Source organism: Drosophila arizonae, chromosome 2 (assembly GCF_054131065.1).
Source record: "Drosophila arizonae isolate 15081-1271.41 chromosome 2, UAZ_ARI_1.0, whole genome shotgun sequence".
In the NCBI taxonomy this organism is placed as follows: domain Eukaryota; kingdom Metazoa; phylum Arthropoda; class Insecta; order Diptera; family Drosophilidae; genus Drosophila; species Drosophila arizonae.
In genome coordinates, this window is record NC_142922.1 from 30,886,071 (window position 1) to 30,902,974 (window position 16,904).

General features: G+C 38.2%; 1 protein-coding gene across 7 annotated transcripts in view; it reads left to right on the top strand.

The window, feature by feature from the left end:
* The first annotated feature begins 2,503 nt into the window (after positions 1-2,503).
* Positions 2,504-16,904, top strand: part of ss (aryl hydrocarbon receptor spineless) — a 40,700-nt gene continuing 26,299 nt past the window's right edge. Inside the window, exons 1-2 of one of the 7 annotated variants that reach the window (XM_089469477.1) lie at positions 2,506-3,747; positions 4,092-4,489. In XM_089469477.1, coding sequence (XP_089325603.1) covers positions 4,434-4,489 — 56 coding nt within the window. In that variant the 5' untranslated portion in view covers positions 2,506-3,747; positions 4,092-4,433. Of the gene's footprint in view, positions 4,490-16,904 lie in introns of all 7 variants that reach the window. The other 6 variants (XM_089469482.1, XM_089469485.1, XM_089469490.1 and 3 more) reach the window with 6 other exon arrangements.

Consider the following 16,904-nt stretch of genomic DNA (forward strand, 5'->3'; position numbering starts at 1 on the left):
CAGTTGCAGTTGCAGTTGCACTCAGCAAAACCAAACATATACATAATTATGTATGTATATATCTTTGCATTAATAGCATGCTTAAGTGTAAGATATCTCTGCTCTGATGTGCTTTAAATAAAATTAACTCATGTGCAGAAATGATAACCTAAATGAATATTTGGGTAATAGAAAAGACTTGTGCATTTTTTCAAGTGTAGTTCATACCAGTTGGCTTATTAGAGGCTGCGATTGACATTGGCTTTGCCATTTGCCTTCTGTTTTGCTCTGCCGTCTGCTCAGCGGGAATTCGCGCATGCGCAGCTCCCAGGCTATGTCCAATCCCAATAGCCAATGGCCAATACCCAATAGCCAATACTCAATACCCAATAGCCAATGCCCAGTACTCCACTCACCAGCCCGGAACAAGACTCCCTTCGACTAGACGAGAGCCGAGAGATAAACATATTTGGCTGCAACTTGGCAAAACCTGCACGCAATTGTAATTGCCTTCAGTTCGATTCTGCTTCGCACACCTTTTATTCTTCATTTCGCAGCCGTCGTCAGAGACTAAACACTGAGAAGAATTTTACAAGCTGTAAATTCATATTTCAAAATCGTTAAAGGACTATTAGATTTACCGTATATGTACATATATACAATATATTATATAAGCATGGTTGTAGTTACAGCAACAAATTCCAGGAACAATAATAAATAATCATATTCACAAATTATGTTCAATTAACTGATTCCAGTTCGCATATTTAGCCCTCCTATGCATAGGCATATATTTATATGTGGTAAATACTTTTTATCATAAATACTTTCAACAATTGATCCCATTAACTTTATTAAACAACTCGCACAGAACAATTCCGGTTAAAGAACTAAATATGAATTAAATACATTTTAATTTTTTAAAAAATATTTTTTTAATTTTTATTTTGTAAAACATAATAATTTAATTAAATTATTTCCTTAGTTAAAATAATTAAAATAAATTCTTACACCTTATTTTAATATTGATTTATACTCATTTATAAATATTAAAATTACTTCAATTTCATTAATGATTAATTTGTTAACATTGGTTCATTATTATTAAGATTAGGAGGAAATGATTTCCTATTTTAAATGGGTTCAGGGTATAAAAATAACAAATGAATATTTTATATCGAATCCGAAAATATAAAGGTTATGATTTCTTGATTTCTGATAGCTATATATTTCAATTAAAGTTAATATGAATCTAAATTATGTTATTATAAATTAATTCATTATAATATTGATCTATATTATTATATTCTAAATTAAATCAATATAATATAAATTATTATATTATAAACTAGTCCAAATTTGTTTATTAAACAATTATTGTGAAATTAAAAAACATCAAATTACAGTGCTATATATTATGCATCCTTAATTCAGCAGTTGTTAATATAACCTCTTATAATTAGATATATCGGTATTAAAAAGCGAGTCCCAAGAGGTTCTCTTCAATCAATCTATTTTAAGCATTCGAAGCTTATAGCAAACAAACTTTTACTAAATAAACTCTCAAAATATCGTGAAAAATTTCAAATTTTTTATGGACTTAATTAATTTCAAATTATTAATATATTAAATTAGGGGTATCAATTAAAAGGACTAAACTTTTCTCCATAGAGAGCATCTATTTTGGCTCTGTGTATTTTTATTTGAGATCGAGAAAGAGAGAGGTTAACATACTCTCCCTCTCTCCGTCCCACTTATTGGCTGAGCCATCTGTTACGAGTGTCTGCGGTTACATGTGGACATATGGCGGCATATTAGTTGCTGCTGCTGCTGATCCTGCTCCGTTCTCCAGCTTGGCCGCGGGTGCACTGCTCCCTTGAGTGCAGACATTTTGGTTTTTCACTTTTGTCTGTTCCGAGAATTGTGTCTTGTAGTTGTCGACGTCAGGGTGACATAAATAATCATTCAGATAAGTGGCAACGCCACATATGCTGTCTTATGATTTCTGTTCTTTGTTGTTCTCTTTTTTATTTAATAACTGGCAGTTAAAAATAAGCTTTTTCACTTATTTGAATTGTTCGCATAAAATGTTTTTGAACGCAGTCGATGCAAAATGCTCGCTCGATAAGCGACTCGCCGATGCTTCCAAAATGATAACCAGCAATAAAGTCCCAGCTTAAAATGTTCGAAAAAAAACTTTTAATTACAGCATAATGAATTACTGCACACACACACACACACACACACACACACACACACACACACAACACACTGCGGCAAGCAAATGCTACAATGCTACAGAGAGAGTCAGCAATACTCGCTATGTCTGTGTGTGCGCGCAAGTGTTGGTGAGTACACGCCCCGTTTACTTTGAGCACAAAGTCAAGTAGCGAACGGCTTGCGTTAGAAAGAGATGAAGCACACGCTTCCATAATTGGCTGTTGCAATTGGTACTTTCCAGGCGCGCGCACGTAGCGACACACTGGGAATGAAACGAGCAGTGTTTGCTCGCTCGATTTCGCTCGCACACAGTAGCGCTCGCTTGATGATCGCGTTGCCAGGACGACTGGAAAGCGAAAACACACAGCAAACGGCAGAGCGCAGTGGCGTGTGCCAAATTCCAAAACGTTTCAACCAGGACTGGTTTTTTCCAATTTCGTTTTCAGTTCTTGTTGGATTCTCAAAGCGTCGACGTGGCCGCGCAGTCACCGACCCACACGAGAGTCGTCGCTCGCGTAATACCAAAAACCAAAGACAACAAAACAAAAAGAATAGAAACACAACAATTAGAAAAGAATATTTTTTCGGCAACGGTCAACGCCGTCGGCACTTTACAGTTGCTTGGTGAGAGAGAGCGTGCTTACGTGAGAGGGAGAACAGCGCGCAGCCTGTTTCATTTCAAGCGTCGTCAACGTTTTCAGCTCTGAGCTTAGGCCGCGCATTCACGTATTCATTCGTTTCTGCCGCTCGCGTGCAGTCGCTGTCGCTGCTAACTGTGCTAACGGTGCTCGCCGCCGTCGCCGTCGTCGTCGTCGTTGTCGTCGTCAACGCCAACGCCAAAGCCAGCGCCTCAGCGCCTGGCGCCTCGTCCGGAGATCAGTGCCAGTGTTGAAAAGGTGCGTGCCTCAACGCAAGTGAAAAAGTGTGCAAAAAAAAGCAACTGAAATTTTGAAAAAAAAAAAAACAAAGGATAAATCAAATTTGAATAAGAAAATTCGCAAATTTAAATTCCGATTTCCGACATACGCTTTCCTGTCTGTCACGCGATACCCTACAAATTCGAATTCAACAGTCTGCCTGCGTGTCGGCTGACAGAGTTCACCCACTCACCCGCACACGCAACCAGCAATAACGGGGCTTTGCATAGACAAGACAAGTGCAAGTGCAGAGTGCTGCCAATTTTGCTTTTTACCGGCGGTGCGGTCATTCACATTGCTTCGCCTCACTTCTAAATGTCATTCTGACAGCTCTGGCGACGCCTCTGTCGCCGCTGTCGCCTCTGCCGCTTGCGACGCCTCCGCAGTGAGCTTTGAAAATGATTTGCGTGCCGTTCTTGCGTTTGGCCTGCTGATTTGTTGCATGCGTCGTTGGCGTCGTCATCGAGCGTCAACACCAACATCGCTTAACTAAACCAACCAACCAACCTACAACAACAACAACAACAACAACAACAACAATAATGCCAATGCGTGCAAGTGAAAAGCAAAAGTGTTACAATTAAAAATAAAATAAAAACAAAAAAGAAATCAAAATCAATTTTACAGCACTGTAAATCGAACTTCTACTTTTAAGCATTTGCGCCGCAGTTTGAATTTCTTTCAAAAATAATTGTGAAAAATATTTCAATATATTTATTGAATGCTAGATAAATATCAAACTATATAATTTGATTTGCAAACTTTCATTTTTATTTACTATATTAACATTTGTGATTATATCAATATTATACGTGCAAATTTTAATATTAAATAAAAATCGAATGCAATTTAATTAAAAATTAAAGTATTTTCATCAGTAAAATTCGAGATAAATTTGCAATTTTTCACATTATTTGAAAGTCTTTGGCAAATGTCTGAGAACAGTTTAAACAATTTCATTTTCCATATTTCTAGCTAATTTTTTAATTAACAAAAAAAGAAGAAGAGGTGTAAGGAGAAGAAGTGCAATATTAAAGAAACAAAAATTTAATGCAAATAAACAAAATGTGAGACGTAATGTTGAAACAAAGTCAAAGGCAAAAACGAATTCAAAACAGTTGCCGCAGCAGCTGAGATCCTGCAGCAGCAGCAGCAGCAGGAGTCCAGCTGAATCAAAAACCAATTACAAACTTGCAACAGCGTTGCAAAGAGTGTGAGTGTGTGTTAAGACAAAATAAATTTAAAGTAACATAATCAAGTAGAAACGGAGCAAAAAAACCATTCACAACGGCGACCATCACGAACTCCGCCCTTGCAATGAGCCAATTGGGCACCGTCTACGCCACCAAGCGAAGGCGACGCAACGGCAAAAGGTGAGTTGACAGAGCTGGGGCATGCCCCAGCAATCGGGGGCAGCGCAACCGCAGGGCTCCCTGCGAGATTTTAATCAATGAAGCTGAAAGATTTCAATCAACCGTTGCAAAGTCAATGCGAGTTTTTCCTCTCCTTCATCAATCTGCGGCTTGTTGGGCCAAGCAACTGATAAATGATGATGCCACAAACAGCGCCTCTGTGCTACTGGTCTTGTTTTCCTATATGCCACAACTGAGAGGGGTAGCTGCACTTTCTCAACCAACATGTGACTTGTACTCAGTGAGGCTATGTTGCCAGTTACTAAAATTGATAGCCGAAAAGGGAAAAATCTATTTTGAAATGTGCTCAAAGTGGCAAGACTAACTAATACCATGACAAAATATAAAATATAATAAAATAAAAATATACATATATAAAATATATTTGCTATGTAGCGAAATAAAATGAGACGTTGATATACACATTGATTCGCGTTAAGTTTGTCAACTTTCTCTTCTAATTGCTATGAAATTTGTTCAAATAATTGAATATCTATAATTCCGAATCACTGAACAGAGGTTCTCATTGTCTTTGACAGAGACAGACAGAACGTAGGAAAATATTGATAAATCTGATTCTTACCAAAATATATATACTTCGTCAGACTCCTGTCTGTCTTCCCAATAAGTTAAAATTATCAAAATACCAACAACTTTTCGTAAGTGTTGTGAATATTTATATTCTATAATAAAAATTAAAAGTATAGAAAATAGTTTAAAATGCATTATTATTATTATTATTATTATTATTATTATTCTTATAATTATTATATATTATTTTTATTATTATTATTATTATTATTATTATTATTATTATTATTATTATTATTATTATTATTATTATTATTATTATTATTATTATTATTATTATTAATTTTCTTATTATTATTAGTGTATAGTTTTTTTTTGTCTTGAAATAATTACATCAGTGTTTTAATCTCTAGCTAACCTTATTTCTGTACTTTTAAAATGAATTTTGATATTATTATAGACATACAAAAAGGTTCCACATTAAATATTTTAAATTGAAAAATGTCTCTTCTTATAAAAATTAAGACTATTATCTTCAGTATATTCTGATCAAATGAAATTGAAATGAGTTAATCTCTGTGCTGTCTTACACTGCGTATACGCAATGCGTCTTCAACTTAGTATTTAATATGGAAATGATGAATATTATGAATGTCGGCAGAGTTGCGTGAAATTACAGTAGTACCTCCTTAGAACGCACACGGGGTGGCCCTATTTGCTGCAGCTGCCTCTTCACCCGTTCCAACTCTTCCAGCATTTAAGTTTATGCTTTACACTCTTTGCCCTATTGCCGCCTTATCGCTGGGGCGCAAATCGGCTCTTCCCCTCCCTTCCCAAGAGCGCATATAATTTCTGATAATTTTGTGTACTTAACTTGTAAACACAACAACAGCAGCAGCAGAAGAAAAAATAATAATAAAATAAAAGATGCAAAAATTGCTGCAGTAGCTGTTGCTGTTGCTGTTGGTGCTGCTGCTGTTGTTGCTGTTGCTGTTGCTACTGCTGCCAAGACACGCCCCCAACTGCGCACTATAATTGCGCCCCACCTGATCAGCAGCGGGAGAGCAACAGCGGTCGAGTCCAAAGATAGCGACAAAGTTATTAATTTTTTGTTGCCTACATATCTCTATCTCTCTCTATATATCCCTGCTTCTCTTTTGCTTTTGTTTCTTTATTAGTATACCCTATATGTTATGCCCTAATCAGGGTAGTGTTTGACACATAGATATCATCTACACTGCGTGTTATCAACAACATAGAACAAGCTTCACATTCTCCAGTTTTATACCATTTGAGCCATAGAAAACTCTGATTTATTCTTCTTCAAATAAAATACAATTTGACTCTAAATTATTTCAGTAAATATTTGTTTGAGAGTATGCGAAAATTCGGCCATCAGAATTAACTTTAAATTCAATGATTTCTTTTTCTCTATTTAATATATATTATTATTATTTAATGTATCATTAAATAATAATAATATATATTAAATATTTATTTTTATTAAATATTTGTTCTTTAACAGTATTTTTTTCTTTTAATTTAACATTTATAATATATGTGCGTATGTATTTAATACTGTTATTTAATATCTATTCTTATTATTATATAAATTATTTGATATGTAACTATTTGTCAGAGTATTTCACCTTCGTCTTTTTGCTACCCTTTCCACTTAATTTCTTTTTTTATAATTTTATTATTACTGTGCAGCCATCGACAGGCAGCGCGCATAATTTGCAGCGCTTGTGGTGGGCTTAAAAAACAATTACTTCTCGCCAAAATGGCCCCCTCTCCACCGTGCAGCCCCCTCTTCAGTAATTCTTTCGGGGATACTCGGGTAGGCCTGCCTCCTCCTCACCCTCCCTCTCTCTCGCTCGCTCTCTCTCTTTCTCACTGTCTTACTCACCCGAGTCATGGTGTGTTGAACTGGCTGGCGCGTTGCTCGCTCGACTGACGCAAAATTGTCACCTTGCCATGCACACCTGCAATTAAGTGGCAGTGCGGCCAGGTGAAGTGCCAGTGCCCCTCCTGTCGCCTGCCCTATCATACCCTACCCTGCGTCGTCCTCTTCAGAATTTCTGCTTTTAATGAAACGATCAAAATGTGTCTGGCCAAACAACTTAAGCGCTCTTTTAATTGCGATCCTTGCAAGCCATCAAGCCAGGCAAGGCAGCTGTTGCCAGCCTGCGAGCACTTGACAAACATTTCACATACGCCGCATGGTGCGTAATTCACCAGTGTTGAAAAATCTTCACATTGCACACATATTAGAGACTTAATTTTAATGCTAATTCCCTGTAACAAAAAACCAGTGTTGAATAAGGTTAAATTTGTATACATACAAAATGATCAAGAACCATATATCCATTATCTCACGGGCTTTTACGTAATTATTAAAACTCTGAGAGTTGTACTTGGCGACTCTATAGAAATATTTTTATTTTTTTTATATGATTACAATCGCATAAAACCTAACTGTTTTATTTATTTACCAAAAAACGTTAACGGCATATTACAAATACATGATAGAATAGCAGTGTGTTAGGTATTCTTGAAGAATCTTAAATGTAATTATAACCCATAAAACAATTAAAAGATGAAAAATAAAATCAGAACGCGAAACGAAAAGATTATTAAAATCGATTAACACAAGGTGAGAAACAAGCAGAGAAAGAGAAAGAGAGAGAGCAAATGAAAGTAGTGGGAAATCACAACACGATGGGGGAGAATTCGCGAGTTTGGCAATGTGAGGTCCTGTTCGCAGCTGGACACTGCTAATGATGTCCTGATGACAGCAAGGATTAAGTGAAAGAAACAGAGAGTGCAAGGAAATGTGAAATTTATTGAAATTATACACCTAAATTAGACGAGTGAAATGAGTTGCGCAAAAAAGAATCCCATATTGGCAAGTCGAACAGATGAAAGAGATAATAAAATAAGAAAAGTGAAGAATCAATATATCCGGTAATCAATCTATGCAAGAATGCAATCCCGAGGATTTGGTTACTAATGTAAATTATGATTATTAATTGAAATAAGAAAACTAACGAAACTAAAACTATATTTAGTGAAATTGTAAGTTATGTGCAAAAGTTTAAATATTTGATAAGGAATTGGAAACACTAACTTTGTGAATTGGACTTTTCGAAATACCATCATTGCACACAACTTTGGGTTACATTTTGATTGGACAGCAGACAGCGTATTCCAAGTGGGCCTAGCAGTGAGACCTAGCACCTTCGATATCCACCCGTCGAAGCACTCCAGTGCATTGCCTGACATTTAATTGCTGGCCATGCTAGGCTGATCCGCTGCAATCGAGGGCCCACAATTAACACGAGTAGTTAAAGTTCGCTCGGGCCCACCTCTGTCGAATTCCCTTAAACCCTAACAGCAATAATAGCAGCAATAGCAGCAACAACAATAGCACGTAGCAGGGCAGCAACAACAACAATTGCAACAAGAGCCACAAAGTTGCAACTTTAACTCCAACTTTGGCTGCATAGCCAGCGGCATCGGCTGGTTGGTTCCACTTGTTGGTTGTTATGGATATATGAGTCCTGCTTTTGCTTTATTGATTATCAGCGAGCTGTGCCCGTTGTTGTTGCTCTTGCTGTGTGGTTGTTGTTGCTGCATTTGATTGTGCTTGTTATTGATTGCAGCAAGTGGTGCAGGACCCCCTCTGTTGCCATTAGAAATTGTAATTAGCCAAGTTAGCTGTAGCCACAGTTGTTGTTCTTGTTATTGTTGCTGTCGTTGTTGTATTGTTGTTGTTGACATGCAAAGGGGCCACGCAGCTTGTCTTTAAAGTTCAAGCGCTCATATTTTGTACAACTTCATTGAGTTACATAGCAAAGCAAGCCAGCGCTTGTAAAACTTTTGAGAAATTGCTCCAACGCCATAGACACAATTCATCGAAGGCAAAATATGAATACCAAGGAAATGTATGAAGTTTTTGCAGATTATTGCCTTAGGCTAAGCTTAAATATAGCTGAAATTTGATTAAACTGAAATAGGTTCAGCAACGGAATATAGACTAAAAGCCCTAATATAGTAGTAGTAGTAGTAAATTAGAATTGAAATGGAAATTTACTTTATTCATATATTTTATATTAATAGTAAAGATAATTATAGAATAAAGCGACTCAGTGCCTAACTTTAAACTAACTTTCGAGTTCTGTTTTCACAAGTATGATAAATGATTTAGTTGCTTTCTGTTCGATGAATTGCTTCCCACATAGCAATAAACGTATATTTTACAAATGCCCTTCTCCCATTGTAAACCACAATGCCGCGCCTGACATATGTTTCCACGTTTTCGGGAGGGTCAGCGGACCAGCGGACGAACGGGCTAACGGGCTAACGGGCCAACGGACCAGCTGACCATATGCCGACCGAGAACAGCCCATAGAGCACAACATAAATTTTCACAGCAAAGTTTCAGTTGAAGTTCGGTCGGCGAATTGACCAAAGGACTAAGGCAGGGTGTGGGGTGGGGATTGGACCAAACGAATAGACAACAGTTGGCCAATGCTCATGGTGGTGGTTGCAGTCTCCCCCATCCTTGTGCCTGCTGCTGCTCATTAGTTGCGCCTGCGTCGCCGACAGAGACGCCAGCGCCGACGTCGGCGTCGAGTGCTCTGCTTTGTCTTTGAAGAGTTCATATGGGGTTAAAAGTATATCAGGCGAGCTATCGCCGAGCTGTTCGCTTAATTACAGTTGCGGGGCGCGAGACCGGGTGTGATATCACTCTGAGATAGCCCGACACAAAACACATCTTATAATGCAGTTTATTAACCTAGCGAGCCTACTCTTATCTACATATTTAACTATTCGGCTATAGATCAAAGGTCAACAATTTGCGTAAACTCATGCAAAGTGATTCCGCTTAATTCTGTATAAAGGAATTTCTGGCAAAGATATTGGAATACTTCTATGGATATTTAGTTAATAAATTAGTCTTAACTCTAATTTATTATAAATTATAGATATGCCTATATTCCCCATAGTTGTAGAACTAGAGAAAACTTCCTTCTCATTTGAAGATTGAATTTTATACAACATTAAATATTGTTTTACTGTTTATATTTATACTTCATTTTAAATAAATATTCAATTTATAGAGTTACCAATGGTCGTTGCATATTACAATTCTTAGATTAGATTTGATCGTCTCCAGTCTGAAACATACATACATCTATTAATTGACCCAATTCCGTATTTCTCATATTATTTAATGTCCCTCTATAGGCTAACTATAATTAGTAATTAGTCGATAATTTATAATAGCTGTTATAGCTATTACTAGTTACTTTTCATTTAATTTCTACGCAAACAATTAATTTGATTAGACTTGATTATCGTCAATTGACACTTGTTTTTATTTAAATATTTTTGTCGCTTCTTTATATATATTTTGTATTTCTATAAATAAATATAAATATAAATTGGTATTATATAGAGTAAATATATTACATATTCCATTTAAACAAGTATACAAGTCAATTAATATTTAGTTTCAACTTAAGTAAAAGTCGACAAAAGTTTACTTTTTTATTCAAATTTTAGAGAGTTGCAATCATTTGTAGTTCTTTTACGATTTTTCTCTGAGTGTAGATGGCTGTGATTAACTGATTTCCACTGGTTAAACACTGTCTCGATTTTCCCAAGCTTTTGTTTCACTTACTGTTGCGATTATCTAGTCGGAGCCTTAGCTGCATCTCACTCTATATGTATTTCTCGCTCTCTCTGTGTGTGTGTGTAATTAACACCATTGCGTAATGCAGCGTATCGAAGCCTAAACAGTGCTGCTCCATATGCCCAGCCTTCTGGGGGTAGGCGTGGCAGCCATTAAAATCGCCAAACAGCTGTCTGCCTCACTTTCAGCCGTAGTCTATAGCCCTATCCCTCTCTCTCTCTCTCTCTCTCTCTCCTTCTCTCTCACCTATTCTACTTTTCTGCTTGTGGCCGTAGCGCACTTTAATTTTCATCCATTTGGCTAAACTTTGTTGCCATTAGCCACCCACACACACACAAACACACATCTCCTCTTCGGGACCCTCTGGGTCATGTTAGAAGGTGCTAAAACGCTTTGGGCTGGCAATTTGAACAGCTCTTAATGTCAACTTATAGGCCGCAAGTCGAGCAGCTGACGAGTTGCATTGCATTGAGGCTTGGCTGGGGTGTCAGTGAACTCCGGTTGGGCCAATCCTCAATCCTTAATCCATAAGCCACCTGCCTGAAACGCGCCTAGCTTAAATATATGAGTAAAACATGTTTTTGTATTCTTTGTTTCTCTGCTGGCCAAAACAGAAGAATTTTTGAATTAAGCCAAAGCGTCCATAAAAATCCACCCCAAAGGATCGGGAGGCCAGGACTTGGCCAGGAATCGGGCAACTGTGCGGTGTGCGCTGAAGTGGAGCGCTTGAGCAGGGCGTGTTGTTCAGTTCAGCTCAGTTCATTACGGGCAGGTGATACTTTTCATAGCTCCCTTTGCCAAGGAATTGCAATAAAAAACAGAAAACAGAGAATTCATTTACCGCGTTCTCTGTATTTTCTGAAATCACAAATAATTTTTATAATTATGCCATGAATAAATGAATAGCCTGCAGAACATGGCTAGCAAAATAAATGCGCCACGAGCTGTGACTGGGCACAGCTCAACACTCACACACACACACACACAGACACACACATTTCGTCGTAGACGCCTCCAAAAATGAAGAAGCGGCTGAGCTAAAGCAGTGGGTGGCGGGCGTGGAAAACAGACCGCGCCCACACGCTGCCAAAGAAGCGGCCAACCCCCAGCAGCCCCTACCCCTCAGGCAGCAGCTGCTCCTCAGCTGCTCCTCAGCTACCCCCACAGCCAACCCTCTGCTCTGCCCTCTGCACAGCTGTCAAAAGGTTTTCAAAGTTGCTTTTGCCAAACGCTTTGATGTCGCGCCGTTTCAATATGTGTATGTGTGTTTGACTATGTGTATGGCCGTGTGTGTGTGTGTTTGTGTCAGTAGATACATTTTTCCAAGCGCGCACATAAAAAATGTTGCCCGGCTCGTTCAAGATTCCGCTGCGCGAATCGCAAAAATGTTTAATCGATAAAATAAATGAGTTGCCTTTGCCAAGTTGTTGTTGCTTTGCTGTTGTAGCTGTTGTTTCTGTTGTTTCTGTTGTTGTTGTTGCTGGTGCTGGCATAGTTGACGTTATTCTTGTGCACAACTTTCTTCACAGATGTTGTTTCTTCACAAAACAATAACAACAACTGCACATATTAACAACTATAACTGCATATTTATGTACTCGGCCTACTCACAAATCATTTCTAAGTGCCTTTTGCCCAGATCATAAAAGCTCACATAAAGCTAAAGGTGTTCCCTAGACCTGCATAAGGTCATAAAAAGCCATTAGCGAATGGCTTGCAAAGCTCTGTAACTCCATTTTCACTAAAAGAAAAACACACTAGATATTATCTAATATAAAAATCTAAATTCTGAAGTTAAACTTGATAAATCGAAATATAATGACATAAAATAGGAATAATAATAAAAATAGGCTCATCTTAGTCTAGATTTCATTTTGATTTGTAATGGATTTATATTATAATTGTATTACAATTCAAGCTATGACAAACAGCTTAGCGATAGATAGATAGATTAGATAACTTAAGAATACATGGATACATTTTTTTCACCCAATAATAATATACAATATATTTCTAATTTATCAATATATCATTAAATATATATTTATGAATATAAACTAAAATAATTTACCAAATATTGAAACTTATTAATATTTAAATCAATAACTCTAGCAAATTAATGAATATACTTATCGATTAAAGATAAATTTCTTCTTTCCACATATGTCGGCAATTGTCATTATAGATATCCTAATATATGTATATCAACATAAATGCATATAAATGACAGTCCCATTTCCAGACTCCTCCTCCTCTTTATAGGATATAATTGATCAATGTCTTTAGATTAGTTATCGATAACTCTAGCATTTAGGTGAATGTATTACTTAGGATTGCAAAATTTCGTTATTTACATATTTTGACAGTTGTCATTGCAAATTCGCAATGCTAGAATATCAGATAGCTCATCTTCGAGCATCTTCCCTTTAAAGTCTGCCGCTAAAACATTTATCACTTCATTAGGGGCAGTCCTTAAAGGAAGCGGCCAACAGGTCTGGCTGCTTGTTCGATTGTCACTTGAGTGTTTGGTTGGCTCGTTTTCTCGTATTCTTAAAATTGTTTTGCACAATTAATATGCAAATGAAGGCATCTTAATGTGGCATCCACCGATTCGAAATATGCAAATAATGCGTTAACAACTTAATTCGCTTGGCCATTGAGTGGGTACCCGAGTGGTTAGAGGTTCAGCGTGTCTCTGCATACTCGCTCAGTAAGCTCAAGCAGAGTATATTGGCTTTGAGGGAACAGCCGTCTTGACGTTCTTCTAGTCATCTCTGTCTCTCTCTTTGTATATTTTCTATATGGCGCATACTCGTGCATGGGTTCTCCTAGGATCTCCTTCTCAATAGATGCACTAATAAATTGCCAATCAGAAGCACTTTTTAGATCCCTAACGGGTATTGTTCAGTCGGTTGACCTCGACTGTAATGTTCTTGGCTCCTCTTTTATTCATTTTTGGTTTAGTTGAACGATTAGCGCGGGGTCCTGAACTCGGCCGCTGTAGCGCCTACAGACCAGCTGGGTCTTGGGAAATGTAGAGCCCCGTCTTAAGTGTTCCGCCTGCTCCTCACTTGGCGCGCAGCATCTTTTCGGTTTATTTGGGATATTTCTTCTTTTTTTATCGCAGCTCGATCGTTTTGTAGTTCGCCTGCGTCTGGGGGCAGCTACTGCGATTCTCCGGCTTTTGTTTTGCCAGTTGACAAAATTAATGAGCTGAGCTCCGTGGAGAGCAGGGCAAAGGATCTGCTCGTTAAATTTAACAGCTCAGCCGCTACGCTTTTCTCACCCGACTCAATGGCAAATTTATGCGTGAATTTGGCGCAGATCCATTAAGTGGATCCATAGATTAAGTCAACGTGTTGTCTCACCCGTTGCTGCTGCTGCTGCTGCTGCTACTCTTGTTGTTTCTGTTGTTGTTGTTGTTGTTTTGGACATTTAAGTGGCCCCTGCGACTGTGACTGCAACTGCAACGGTAGCAATTTGAATTTCATGTTTTTTATTTTTTCCTTCTGCTTTGCTCGCTGACAGCTTCTTTAAATGGCGCTTAACTTTTGTTTTGACATTTTCACGCTGTTGACATTTCACAGAATGAACATCATTTCGGCTCTTGTTGTTGTTGCTGCTGTTGCTGCTGTTGTGCATGCAAATTCAATTAAATGTGACATTCATTGAGAGACACAGCAATCAAAATGCCATTCCAAGCTGACCCTATAAAATATGCCAGAAATGTTGAGTCATCTGAATCAAAATGCAATGAAAATATTTCAATCGAAACTGCATTTCCCTAAATAAGTAGAAGTTGAATGAGGTTTAATGGGATTTTCTATCCATATGTCATGTATGTAAATAAATAACTTAGCAGAAAAGGACTATATATTAGGCTAAACTCTTAATATATTATAAAATACCATTCACAAAATCATGTAGTTTTAACAAAGAGTGAAATAAATTGAAATTGAGTTTTAATATTATAATATAATCGAAGATACTACAAATGAAAATAGTATGTCGGAAATGTTGACATTTAAAGCATTTTAAGCTATTTTATTTTTTTAGAGCTCTTAAAAATATAGCGAAGTTTAAGTTTTTTACTACACTTAAATAAATGAAAAACACAAAAGTAGGCATGGCAGATTCCATAACGTATATATATTATCATTGTTCAGGAATAGGATTTGAGTAGAGCTGATCTTCTAAGTATATATACTAAAAGAATCAACATTTCAATTCAATCGTATTTGAATTCGCAGCTCTACGAAAGGAAACCCAAATTTTGGTAATGTGAAATAACGGTGTTGGTATCGAAGATCGATTCTGTTCCATTTTGTTTTATAATTAGTATATTTTGTTAGTATATAAATTTTATATAGAATTTTACTTGCTAACTGCTATGTGGAGTACAAGTGCAGATCAGTCTGGGCTTAGTTTTTCTGTTGGTCGGGAACCGCCGATTAAAGCTTCCTTAATTGTTCAATTCCTAAGTGATGAAATGTTTATGTCGTCTCGGTTGTCAGTTCAATTGTTTGCAACGCAAACACTTGGCTTGGCTGCCAGCTCGGCCCATGACAAAGCACATTGCCCAGTTGTAAGTGACCTTTGCCAAGGCTGCCCTGATCCACTTGCACTTGAAGCGCAGATGCAGGAATATTAACTCCAATATAACATGCAAAATTCAATTAGTTTGCAACAATTGTGCCGTGCGCTAAAACGGGCCGGCTTCTTCCTGTTGTTGTTGTTGTTGTTGTTGTTATTGTTGCGTTGACGCCTACGCGACTCAGTTAATTTGTTGTTGTTGTTGTTATTCTTTGTTTCGGACATGAGACACGCTACTTTGCGTTTTTGGCTGCCAGACGGCGGCGGCAGAAGCGACATTGCTGCACTTTTGTGGCACGCAGCAGAATGTGGCGCACGTATAGAGACAGCTAGCTGAGAGTGCAAAAGAGAGCGAGCATTGCCATGTATGAATGAAATGGCCCGTTGCGTGTAGGTATGTGTGTGTGTGTGTGCATGTGTGTGTGTGCGTGTGTGTGTGTGTCGTAAGCCGAGATTTTTGGCGCCAAATTGAGCATGCAAAAAAGATCAAGCACGCTGCCATGCGTAATTCTGTTGCTTGCAAAATAACTAAAACGAGTTGAGCTCACGTGCCGTCACACACACACACACAGGCACACACATGCACATAGACTGGCCCGCCTACACCCCAAAGGATTGCGTGTCATTTGTTTATAAACACATCAACTGAAACAACAACAACAACAACAATTGGCTGACGCCTGACGCCTGCTGCCGGCTAACCCAAAGCCCCACTGCTGTCGACCCTTGACACCCATGCAACAGCAGCAACAACAGTAACAGCAACAGCAACAGCAACAGCAACAACAACAATAGCAACAGCTGCTGCAGTTGCATCTGCCTGAATTTAATTTTTTAGCCTAGACTGCAAGTGCAGAGCTGCAGCTAGCAGCCAAAGGACACTGCGTCCTCTTTTTCGTGGGCGTCGCATTGCTTTTATTTTCTCCAATCCAAATGGCAGCCCTTGGGGCAATTTCTGGTTGCTGCCGCATTGTAATTTCTTTAAAAGCAATTCATTTCATAATGGGGAAAAAGGACGAAAAAAAAAGAGAAATGGAGAGAAAGGCGAAAAATACATGAGGGAAATTGCGAGCGCTGACAGAAAGAAAAGCAGCCAAACGAAAATGGCAAAAATAATGCAGGAAAAAGGAATGAAATGAGCGAAGCTAAATAAAAATGGAGCGGAGGTTGGGGCTAAGAATAGGTTGGGCTCCGCTCGCTACAATTCCTGCTAAGCTTGCGGCCAACACACATACCACACCAGACCGGGCCAGACCCGACCCGACCAGCCCGTACCATGCCATACCGCACCGTACTGGCTATGCAGCTATCGTTCGCTCGCTAGGATTGTACGCCATTTTTAGCAGCGACCCCTCCCGCCCCTTGAGGAATACTTCCCCAAAGAACAAACTCAGCAGACAAAAGCTCTGTTTCTTACAGTTCGCTTTACTTCTTTCTTATTTTGTATACCCTGGAAAATTAGGTATAATGTTCTTCATAATGAGTAATGAGTAAGGGGAAGTTGAAGAAGGCGTAGTCGTCAATATAAAGTCTTTCATTCTGTTCTTGCAA